General features: G+C 35.9%; 1 protein-coding gene across 1 annotated transcript in view; it reads left to right on the forward strand.

Moving 5' to 3' along the window:
* NKAIN3 (sodium/potassium transporting ATPase interacting 3) overlaps window positions 1-12,995 on the forward strand; it is a gene marked incomplete at both ends in the record, with an annotated part of 120,528 nt that overhangs the window by 45,387 nt on the left and 62,146 nt on the right. Inside the window, one exon of the mRNA XM_083361233.1 lies at window positions 8,564-8,701. Within this exon, the coding sequence (XP_083217359.1) occupies window positions 8,564-8,701 (138 nt within the window). The remainder of the gene's footprint in view (window positions 1-8,563; window positions 8,702-12,995) is intronic.

Consider the following 12,995-nt stretch of genomic DNA (forward strand, 5'->3'; position numbering starts at 1 on the left):
CTACTGAGTATAAAATTTTGTGCTGCCTATGTAACATGGTTTCTTTAATGTAGAAAATATGCTAATATCACAACACTTTTCTGTCTTTCAATTATGCCATTATTTCATTCTATCAATCATATAAAATTTAACATCTTAAATAATCCACAGGGTACTTCAGGATGGTGATGCAGGTCTAATTCTGAATCAAACTGAACTCTCTATTGATTAGATTATATAATGGCCAAACATTTACCATCACTTATAATATCGCAATCTTGAATTTTCCATTTCAAATAGAATAACTTTCTGCAAAAGTCAACGCATTTCTTTGCTGATGGACGATTAGAGAAGATGCCTGATTAGTCTCCCTTGTAGCCCAACAAAATCCTGCCATGCTCACATAACTAATAAAGGGCCTAAATAAGGATTAGCTATTATGCTAGTAAAAGAAGGAATCATGACAATGTTAACCACATAAAAGCCAGCAATGCATTTTTGTTGTGAATAAGACACTTATTACTACTGGCTGGCAACCAAGTTCTCATTGGGTGATAATTGGCTGAAAAGAAAAATGGTGATAGCTGTCAGTTCTCTGCAAGCTTTATAGCCTTGCAGATGTGCAATCGTTCTGACTCCATGGCATCTTTGCCTCCTAACAGGTGTGGAATTAGACCATCCTAATTAATTGTAGAATCAGACAAGTGGATTGATGGAAAGGCTAGTTGTCTAGCCCACTGAGTGTAATAGCAGTGCATTGAAATGTTGTTTTTCCCTGTGTCATTAAAAGTTGCCAAATATGGATGGCTTTTGTCTAAAAAGAGAAATGGTTGGAAACTCTCTCTATAGCCTTCTATCCTCAGAGGGATATAACAGCTGCAAGACGGTATGCTTTGTTTGCTATCACTGCACGTGGTTTCCCAAAGAGAGGAAACAGCCATTATTAAAGCACTTTTAAAAGTGGTGCTGCTAAAAGTGAATCACTACAGCAGGGGTGTCAAACTCGCAACATCACGTGGCATGTTGTGACATATCACTTTTTTTCCATTGCCAGCAATAGGGTGGGCGCAGTTTCAGCATGACGCATCCAGCCTGCGGGCCGGCAGTTTGACACCCCTGCCCTACAGGATGATAGTGATTCCTGGTTCGCTTTTTTTCCTAGAGGTTAGGCAATCATAAGCCTGTCTTGCTAATTTTCCTAATTGTTCCCCGATGTTGTTTTTTTTTTAAATCAGTGTGAATGGTCCTTCCTACACCTTCCAATGAGTAATGTCATGTATCACCATTATTACAAAGGGAATATGCAATATAACTTATTGATTCCATCAACACAGGGTAAGAAAATTGAAGTATAGTTGCAAAAGAAGAAAAATTTAACCAGTCATTTGAGTAAAGATGGCAGATGTCTTTGTTTTGGAGCTATGAAAAGTAGAGTTTTCCTGCAAGTGCAGTAATGTGAATTTTCATTCATTTTAATTTAAAATTACAGAATGAATAGAAGAGAATAGAAGAGAAGAGCAACAATTTTGATTACTAGCTTACCAACATAAGATCAATTTGTAACATGTCATCTTGCCATTTTGGCACTACTATTCATCTCATATAGCTAGCTTACGGATTTGCTAGATTGCTGATTAATATGCCATTTTAAAAATTATTTAGTCAATATAAATATGCTTGAATGATCCTCAGACAATCATTACTTCATTCCCAATGTAAGAATTTTCATGATACACAAGAGGCTTGTGGCCTAGATTTACATTTTTTTATGTTAATGACTACGTATATCACTGAGATTAGCCCAGTGCCATTGTAACTTTGAACAGTCACTAAACAAAATGTTGTAAGTCAAGGGTTACCTGTAGTTTGCAATACTCTTACAGTATATAGCAGCTTGTCCCATTGGATTCTGGGATTGCAAAAGATGTAAATTGCTCCTACCATTACTTAAGAATTAGGAATGATAGAATCACCCAGTTCAGTTTTCCAGGTAACCATGCAATTCCTTAAGCAGGAATTTGTACCAAAATAATTTATAAGTTGTTTGTTTTTTAAAAAAAATGAAGGAGCTTTGAAAAACTCAGCTTTTTTACTCTGCTTTTCTTTAAAAAATTTGAACAGAAAAATGTAATTCCATATTGTGTTCCTCACTGAGAAAAAGTTTTGGGGACTGGCATTTTTAACTCAAGGGCTACATACGGTACTATTGATCGTAATTATACATGTCCTAAAGTTATGAACATTTTTCCTAGAAGTCAGGGAAATAAGTATTGAAGTCCATCCTACCTGCTTGTTTCAAAGAAATACTTTTGAACATGACATTCAGACAAGAAATGCCTTTTAGCTTTTCAGCTCTGCCCTGCGTCTGATTCCATTAAAAAATGTTGCATCAAATTCCACTGTATTTACCTGTTTTAGTTGACTCAATCAAGGTATCAATTTAAAACCTTACAATTTCTATATGGGTAAACTCACTAGTAGAGTGTTAATTACTGAAGTAAAAGAAAAAGGCTTTCAATCCATGGCCACCAATTACACCCAATTTCCAATTTCAGTCTGACGTTTTCAGATGACATGCATTTTTAAAAAAGCTTTTGAGATGGTACCATTTGTAACTGCTGGTTCTTAATTATTTTTTTATTCAAATTAAGTATCTTCAAGTTAATTCACAGAGTATTTTTGTTAGAAACAGATTTTCACTTTGTGCAGTTGTCATCATAGTTAATTAGCTCTTGCCATACCTGAATATTTAAAGAGATTGCAGAAATGATTTGTAATTATTCACTGTACAGACATTAAAAAAATTAAAAGGTATTCGGTTATTAGAGAAGGATGTTTTAATCCAATTTATCATTTAATATTTTTCTAGATAGCAGTTATTGGAGAGATAGCAGGTATATCTTATTTGTGGTTTTGCCATGGATCACTGTGGCAAAAGAATACTGGACTAGCTAACAAAAGCATCCAATATAAGCAATCTACATAACTTCATATCCACAACTGCTTTATACTCTTTATACTCTTCCAAAACATTTATGAGTCCAATTATTCTGCAAACATAAACTTTTGTGGCTATTTTGTGAAGAAGCTCATACCAAGGCATTCACTTATATGTCAGGGCATAGGGCTGATTCAAAATGTGCTGCCTTAGGAAAAGAACATTATAATTTTTCTTTCATTACTAAAGCTTGATAATTCACTATTTCCTCAGTGCTACAGTGTTTTATAATAATAATAATAATAATAATAATAATAATAATAATAATAATAATAATAATAATAATAATAATAATAATAGTTGGAAGGGACCTTGGAGGTCATCTAGTACAACCCCCTGCTAAGGCAGGAAACCCTATACCATTTCAGACAAATGGCTGTCCAGTCTCTTCTTAAAAACTTCCAGTGTTGGAGCATTCACCACTTCTGGAGGCAGGTTGTTTTCCCCTTGAGGATTCTCATCCATGGAATGCTTCCTAAATTCTCTCTAAGTTTATTGAAATTATCTCTCTTGAAGTCCAAGACTCTAGTTTGACTGTGTTCTATTGCTTGTGCAATAGATTGAATGTTGAATTCCAATATTACATGATCACTCCCCCCTCCAGTGTTCCTGTGGTTTCAACACCTTCTATCATTTCATCTCTGTTAGTGAAAATTAGGTCTGATATGGCTGATCCCCTAGTTCCCTTCTGGCAGACAAAGTTTTCTGCTAGGTTTGTCAGAAATCTGTTTGATCTTCCACTTGGTGCAGAGTTTGTCTTCCAGTTGATGTCAAGGTAATTAAAGTCCCCCATTACTATTGTGATGTGCTTCCTGCATAGCTATACACTGGCCTTTCCATTTTGTTCCTTATACACTTGTGAGACCACCTGCTGCCATTGTCAACCTCCCATCGCCTGGTTCACTCCCACAGAGTCGGCCTCCTCAGGGTTCCGTCGGCTAAGCAATGCCGGCTGGCGACCCCCAGGGGGAGAGCCTTCTCTGTGGGTGCGCCGAACCTCTGGAATGAGTTGCCTCTGGAGCTGCGGATGGCCCCTGACCTTCGGTCCTTCTGCCGTGACCTGAAGACATGGATGTTCCAACAATCGGGCCTGGACTGACTATAGTTTTACATTTGGTTTTATTTGGTTAATTGTTATGTATTTATTAAATTTATCGTTTAATTCTTCTTTTAAATTTTGTATTTTATGTTTTTTAACTTTTTATTGTTGTGAGCCACCCTGAGTCCTTAGGAGAAGGGCGGCATACAAATTTAATAAATTCAGTTCAATTCAATTCACTGGTAAAACTTCTCAGAAAGTAAGCCTACAGCCTATCCTGTTAAGTTCCTGCCCCAAGCTCTGGAAATCATTCTGCACAAAGAATACATCTTTTTGGGACAGATCATTAGTGCCAAGATATACAATAGCATCCACATCACAGTCCTTGCTGGCATTTTTTTACTATCTTAAAAATACTCTTCTTGTCTCTACTGGCAGTAGCACCTGGAAGACACTTGACCTCTTTCAAAACCTCTGTATCCTTTCCTAAATTTACATCCTTTATAATTGAATCACCAACCAGAAGGTGACTTCTCTTTTTGGAGGACTTGCTCTTCTTGCATGACTTATATCTCTGACTCAGTAACCTCCTTGGATGTCTCTGATTCTTCATACTTGAAAGACTTCCATACAGAAAAGTCCTCATGACAATCTTCCTTTGGGACAGTTCATTATTTCAAGCAGGAAGCTTCAGGCTGCTGAAGAGATGACAGACTCTCTGATGATAATCAAGTTTCTTTCTAGAAAAAAAAACATGAGATAGCAGTACTTTAGGTACTGCTTTCAGTAGACAAAGGTTACATAATTATTAATGGAAAATCCAGATACATGAAAGTTAAGTCTTTTCAGTCATACCTTATCAATATGTTATAACATTTGTGTAAATATATCTTGATAGAAAATTAACAAATCGGGAAAAACTGAGAAGGAAGGATGAAGATATGCTGTGAATGTGGATTCTCAGGAAACTACAGACCATTCAGTTTAACATCAATACCTGGGAAGATCCTAGAAATGATAATCAAAAAACAGATCTGCTAACAACTAGAAGCAAACAAAGTCATAACTAGAAGCCAGCACGGGTTTGTTAAAAACAGATCATGCCAAATCAATCTTATCTCATTTTTCAATAAAGTGACTAAACCAGTAGACCAATGAAATGCAGTGGACATAGTATACTTAGATTTCAGTAAGGTATTTGACAAAGTAGACCACAACCTACAAATTGACAAGCTAGAAAAAGGTGGAATAGACAACATCAGCACCAGATGGATCTGTAGCTGGCTGACAAACCATATTCAATGAGTAGTCCTCAATGGCACTACATTCCACATGACGAGAAGTAAGCAGTGGAGTACCACAAGGTTCTCTCTTAGGCCCAGTACTCTTCAATATCTTCATTAATGACTTAGATGAAAGAATTGAAGGGAAACTCATCAAATTTGCAGATGATGCCAAACTGTCAGGAGTAGCCAACACCCCAGAAGACAAACTCAGGATCCAAAAAGATCTGACAAACTTGAACAATGGGCCCTATCCAACAAAATGAGTTTCAATGTGGAGAAAAGCAAAGTCTTAAACTTAGGCAGGAAAAACCAAAGGCACGAATACAGATTGGGTGAGACCTTGCTTAAAAACAGTAACTGTGAGAGGGACCTTGGAGTCCTAGTGGATGATCACTTGACTATGAGCCAGAAATGTGCAGCAGCAAGCAAAAAAGCTAATACAATCCTGAGTTGTATAAACAGAGGTATAGGATCAAGATCACACAAAGTACTAGTACCACTTTACAAAGCCCTAGTAAGACCACACCTGGAATATTGCAGCCAATTTTGGTCACCATATAACAAAGATGTTGAGAGTTTGGAAAAAATTCAGAGAAGAGAAACTAAGATGATTAAAGGCCTGGAGGCTAAAACATATGAAGAAAGGCTGCGGGACTTGGGCTTGGATATTCTTTAAAAAAGAAGAAATAGGGGAGACATGATAACAGTATTCCAATATCTGAGGGACTGCCACAAAGTAGAAGGGGTCAGGTTGTTCACCAGAGCATCAGAGGGAAGAACGAGAAACAGTGGTTGAAAACTGATCAAGGAGAAGCCACCTGGAATTCAGGAGAAACTTCCTGATAGTGAGGACAATCAACCACTGGAACAGCTTATCCCTAGAAATCGTGGTGCTCCATTACTGGAGATTTTTAAGAAAAGACTAGACCAGGGGTAGGCAACCTCGGCTCTTTTATGACTCATGGACTTCAACTCCCAGAATTCCTGAGTCAGCTATGCTGACTCAGGAATTCTGGGAATTGAAGTCCATGAGTCATAAAAGAGCCGAGGTTGCCTACCCCTGGACTAGACAATCACCTGTCCAAGATAGTGTAGGTTCTCCTGCTTGAGCAGAGGGCTGGACTAGAAGACCCCCAGGGTCCCTTCCTATTCTATTCTATTCTATTCTATTCTATTCTATTCTATTCTATTCTATTCTATTCTATTCTATTCTATTCTATTCTATTCTATTCTATTCTATTCTATTCTATTCTATTCTATTCTATTCTATTCCTTGGATTCCCAAATTTGTTCTATGGGGTCTAGCAATCCTTCAAGGCAAATTTTTGATCGCACGGAAGTATGGTGAAGCAGTTATTATCATAGGAATGGGTCACTTAGCCATGAAAATGAAATGGATGATTGGAACAAGATTATTCATATTCCAAACATAACTATGGGGTTACTGGGCTATTATCAGAATAAAATATGAGAAAATGCTAATCTAAGCCACCTGCAGCTTCAAGAGAAAATGTAATATTTAACAATAAATATAATTAATACATGAAAGGAAGCATAGTAGCATACCTGACAGTAAACATTACTGTTCTGATATAAAATGATTTGTTCCTACTTTGAGCTTCTTGAGGAAATCAGAATTCAGTGCTCAGGTAGTGAAAATGATCAGGATTTCATTCAGCTTTTCTCATCCCATGATGCCCATATTTTCAAGGGCACTTAATTACTTTTCTATTGTCTGTTATTTAATTTAATTTAATTTATTAATATTTCTATACCGCCCTTCTCCCTGAGGACTCAGGGTGGTGTACAGGGCAAGAATAAAACACAGAAATGTACAAAAATTAAAAGATAATTAAATACATGCCCGATTAAAATACAGTTAATACATAATAAAACCCAATAAAAATGATAAAAACCTCACCAATCCCCCTCATGCCAGGCCGGCTTGCTCAAACAAGTATGTTTTCAGATCGCGGCGAAAGGAGCGCAGATCGGGCGCCGTCCGGAGCTCAACCGGTAACTGGTTCCATAGCTCCGGGGCGCCCACAGAGAAGGATCTCCCCCTGGGGGCCACAAGACGGCATTCTCTGACCGGTGGCACCCTGAGGAGGCCCTCTCTGTGGGAACGCACAGGGCGCAGGGAGCTTGATGCCGGCAGCAGATGTTCCCTGAGGTACTCCGGCCCCATGCCATGAAGGGCTTTAAACACCATTACTAGCACCTTGAATCTCACCCGGAAGACAACTGGCAACCAATGCAGCTCACGGAGCAGAGGTGTCACATGGGAGTATCGGGAGACTCCCAACACAACTCTCGCGGCTGCATTCTGTACCAGTTGGAGCCTCCGGGTGGTCCTCAAGGGAAGCCTCTAGAAGGGAAATCTGCTTTAAGGGATGCTTAACATAAAATTTGTGCTAATTGGTAGCTAAGGGTAAAGCAAGCTTCTGCATACACGAGAAGATAAGTTTCCAGAATGTTTCAGCCAGTACATTCTGTCTGGCTGACCACTTTATAACTGATTTAATTTTCCCATAGAATCATCAGAAGGAATACAGGACAAGAATATTTTTATGAAGGCAGTATTATATATTTCTTGAAACTTACTTGTATACCACTTATTCAAACTACTCAGGTGAATAGTACTTTTAAACACTCATAAAATCCATAGAATTACACTAATGAAAATAAATTAAAGTATTCATTTATTTAGTCAGCTGTCAATATGTGCAAGTCATTGCCATTCAGTATAGCATGTCATATGTGAGATTCTGTTTCCTGTTAGAAATATGAAAATTAGACATATTGTCAGTAGTTTAAACTGTATTTCTTCTGTTGTGCAGTAACGTCAAGTAACATATGCACAATAGTATACATTTTGTGACTGATTGTTGATTTTAGCGGTTCTCTTGCTGTGGATTCACATTTGGCTTCATGTGATTTAAGGTCCCTTCCAACTCTGTTGTTCTGTTATTTCTGTTAAAGGACTGCTGATCTGCACTATAGGATTATGTGACACACATTTGCAGATGCAAAGAAGAGAACAAGAGTGGATATCTGCTGACATGATTTTAGATATGACCCATATTTACTTTTGCTGCTATGATTAGTAACAATTTTATTTTTTTATGCAATAAAAAATAAAGGATGAAGAAATGGGTATCAGTCCTTTTCAAAAGAATCAGCCCTTATCAATAATGCTTTACCTATGATGGAAAACCTGGCTTAATTCTGATATATTTATTTGGCTTGTTTTAATTACAGCTAGCTGCACTGGAGAGACAAATCTTTGACTTTCTGGGATTCCAGTGGGCTCCCATCCTTGGCAACTTCCTGAATATAATAGCTGTTATTTTGGGTTTGTTTGGAACCATCCAATACAGACCTCGGTATATAGTTCTGGTAAGTAATTTTTCACTTTATAAGTACATTCACCGTTCTTTTTCCAATTGTTTTCGACATAAAAAGTGTAACTTGTAAGCACTTGCTTAATGTTCAGCTTTTTAGTATGTTTTTTTTATATCATGGTGTTTTTTTTACAATATTATTGATTTTATCATTTTGCAATTGGGTATTTCACAAGCAACATGATAACTAGATTGATCAATAGTTCAGTCTTTAGTATAAATCTCATATTACAACATCAAATATTTCCTCTCTTTTTCCACTAATTTCTGCTATCTCATATTGGGCTAGTACAATTCTTACTATTATCAACTAAATAAAAAAAATGTTACAGTTATCAGTAATTTTTAGCTTATACATATCTTAATTGCGTTTGCACTTAATCCTTGTACACAGTCAATGTCCTGTTATTGCTTTTTTTCAGGCTTTAATTTCCCATCAATATTCAAATTAACGCTATTATTTATGATTTCCAAGTATTTTATATTTAGGTGACCAAAGTTTCCCTTATCTCAACTTCTCCCTTTTCCCCTTTTCATAGCAAAGTCTAATATTTTGGTTACACATCTTATCTATTTGATTATAGTATTGCTCTGTTTTCTAAAAATTATCTATTTCCCACCATGTTAAACCATCTAATTAATAATACAGTATCCCCTCTAATAAGTCAAAACCATTATAGGTGTTGTCTGGGTTAACCAATAGTTCAGTAATATTCATAAATTTTAGTTTAAATCTAATATTAGAACATCAAATACTTCTTCTCTCTTTCCAATAATATCTACTATCTCATATTGGACAAACAAAATTCTTATTTTCAACTAAATAGAAACACCTTTGTTACATTTATCAATAATTTTTAGCCTATACATATCTTAATTGCATTTGCAGTTAATATCCTTATATAATATCCTTATATAGAGCTTAGGACTGCCCCTGACCTTCGCTCATTCCGCCGTGACCTGAAGACCTGGCTCTTTGAGCTCTCTGGCCTGGACGGAGAATATTAATTGGGATTTTAATTGTATTTTAACTGGGGTTTTATTTCAAGGTCAATATAATCTTTTTAATTGATTTTAAGTTTTGTAATTTGTTGTATTGTTTTTAAAAACCTTGTGAACCGCCCTGAGTCCTATGGGACAAGGGCAGTATATCAATCAATCAATCGATCAATCGATCGATCGATCAATCGATCGATCAATCAATCAATCAATCAATCAAATAAATAAATAAATAAATAAATAAATAAATAAATAAATAAATAAATAAATAAATAAATGCAAAGTGATTTTATTGCTTCCCCCCAAACTTTAATGTCCCATCAATATTCACGAAAACACTATTATTTATGATTTCCAAGTACTTTATGTTTAGGTGATCAAAGGTTTCCCTTATCTCAACTTCTCCCTTTTTCCCTTTTCGTACCAAAGTCTAATAGTCTAATTACACATCTTACCTATTTAATTATAATGTTACTCTATTTTCTAAAAGTTATCTATTTTCCACCATATTCAACCATCTAATTAATAATATAATATCCCCTCAAATAGATCAAAGCCATTATTTTCTTTAGCCTTACTGTGGCTTTCTTCCTTTCCCAGCTAACCTTTCATGTTAATGCCTTTGAATCATCAAATAGTTCTTCCTCTATTTTTATATATATTATTTGGAATAAGAAAGACCATTTGGTTGAAGTTTTTTTGGAAGGACAAGCCCATTGGTATTTATTAAATCGCCTCCCTATTACTCCATTTTCCCACAATTGTCCTGAGAGGTTGATCTTCCATTCAATCTTCTTCTTCTCCCTTTTCCTCAAATATATTCTGATTTCTTTATTTGTAAAAAGTCTTTTCCATTTTCACTGTTGTCACTCCCTTTTCTGATTTTTCAGTTGGTGGGGTCTATTGGTCAGTTGGGTCCTCTGTCTTAGTGTTTAGTTGTTCCAATTTTCCTTTTGTTTTCTGCATTGTTAGTTCTTTGCTTGTAGTCAAGATCTGGGTTTGTATATTTAAGCTAGTACATTGTTCCTTTCTGTTGCTTCTTATTTTGTCACAAGCTGAAAGGATGGTTTCATGTATTGATTTCAACATGGAAAGGATTTTTTCCCGATCTTCATCCATATTCTCTTGATAGTATGTTAAGTTGAAGACTTTAGAATCAAACGTTAAAAATATTTTTTTGTCTTTTGGATATGGGACATCTATTTCACGTTTTATAGGTGGTCTTTATAGTAGAAATTGTTTATCAAGTAAGAGTTTATAATTCAAGGTGTTCCATCATCTCGTGTAATAACTTATGCTTTTCATGCAGAGAAATAGGAAAGCAATTCCCCAAGTATAGCTCTGAAAGTCTGGAAAAGTATACATTCATAGTTCAAGCAGGCCAGATAAGCCGCTTAGAAATCCCTTCTTTGCAGCTGGTTTTTTCAAAGGTGGTAACTGTCAAGGTCAAACAAATTTTATCTGAAGTCTGGGCTTCAAGTCAAGTCTCTTTTAGGCAATAACAAATTGTAATACCATAATTCGCCACAAGATGTCACCAACACCATTTTAAGCTTTTTAAGTTCAAAACGTATATGGTGGTTTTTCAAGTCTTATTTTTTTAAAAAACAAACAAACAAACCCAAAAGTCTCCATTAAGAAAAAGAACACTTTTAGTCCCCAAGTTTCAAAAGAATATACATCCAATTAGATTAAAATTAATCTTATAGTTGCTCTGTTTCCCTGGGTAGTTAGTCGCCGCTAAGAATAAATAACTGTAAGATGCCAAGGGGTTTTACTTCAGCTATGTAAAACAACATAATAATAAGCATAGTCTTTGTATAGCAACTGTAAACACACTGGGAATTTCTGCAACTTAACATTACAGGAATCAGGAATTCTACAACCATGTAAAAACCTATCTTCCTTCACATTATGCTGACTTTTAGCTGGTTGGAAAGGCTGAATATTTATGGTTTCTCACTCTGGAACTGTCAGCATTTGGGAAGTTTCTATAATTTTATTAGTAATGGATTTTGAGGTATAAAGACAATCTCTTCTATTTTAGGAATTTCAGTTATGGAATTTAAAAAAAATTGCTTTTAAAATTTATATTAGTATTGATGTGAGACCTTTCATCTTTTGTTGTTGTTGTTGTTAGCTGCGAAGTCGTGTCCGACCCATCGCGACCCTATGGACAACATTCCTCCAGGCCTTCCTGTCCTCTACCATCTTCTGGAGTCCATTTAAGCTCACGCCTACTGCTTCAGTGACTCCATCCAGCCACCTCATTCTCTGTCGTCCCCTTCTTCTATTGCCCTCGATCTTTCCCAGCATTAGGCTCTTCTCCAGTGAGTCCTTCCTTCTCATTAGGTGGCCAAAGTACTTGAGTTTTAGCTTCAGGATCTGGCCTTCTAAAGAGCAGTCAGGATTGATCTCCTCTAGGACTGACCGGTTTGATCGCCTTGCGGTCCAAGGGACTCGCAGGAGTCTTCTCCAGCACCACAGTTCAAAGGCCTCAATTCTTTGGCGCTCAGCCTTTCAGCCTTTCATCTTTTATTATTTCTCAAACTACTATGGCATCATAACAGACACAGAATAACAGTATTTTTTTATACTTGGGGTTTTATTTCCATGTGTTTCTCAAGTTTGTAAAAAGGAAACTTTTTATGAAAGTGATTAACTTTACATAACTGTGAAGTGTAAACTGTAAACATCTGTGGATGTTTGAATTATCCATAGATAACATTTCCATCCTTAAAATCTGTTTAGTTCCATATTTTGTTTTTTTCGTTTTAGACCATTTAATGAATTGTTTAAAAGGAGAAAGCAAATAAAATAATAATGTGAATATTAATAAACCAACATTGAGATTTATTTTATATTACATGTAGTCCTTGATTTACAACCAGAATTGAGCCCAAAATTTCTGTTGCTAAGTAAGATAGTAGTTAAGTGAGTTTTGCCCCATTTTATGACCTTTATTGCCATAGTTGTTAAGTGAATCACTGCTGTTATTAAGTGAATCTTTGAGTTGTTCAGCGAACCTGATTTCCACCATTGACTTTGAGTATCAGAAGCCAGTTGGGAAGATTACAGATTGTGATCACATGACCCCAGGATAGTGCAACTTTCATAAATACATGCCAGTTCCCAAACTAGACACGTTTGTTATTTAAACATGAAATTATACTTTTTAATGTTCAAATAAAATAAAAAAAGATTAGCCAAAATTATGTTTTGAAAAAGAAAAAGACTGGACTCATATAAGACATTAATTTCTATACTAGGATGAAATCTATCAACCTATT

The sequence above is a fragment of the Vipera ursinii genome, assembly GCF_947247035.1.
Source record: "Vipera ursinii genome assembly, chromosome: 3".
Classification (NCBI taxonomy): Eukaryota; Metazoa; Chordata; class Lepidosauria; order Squamata; family Viperidae; genus Vipera; species Vipera ursinii.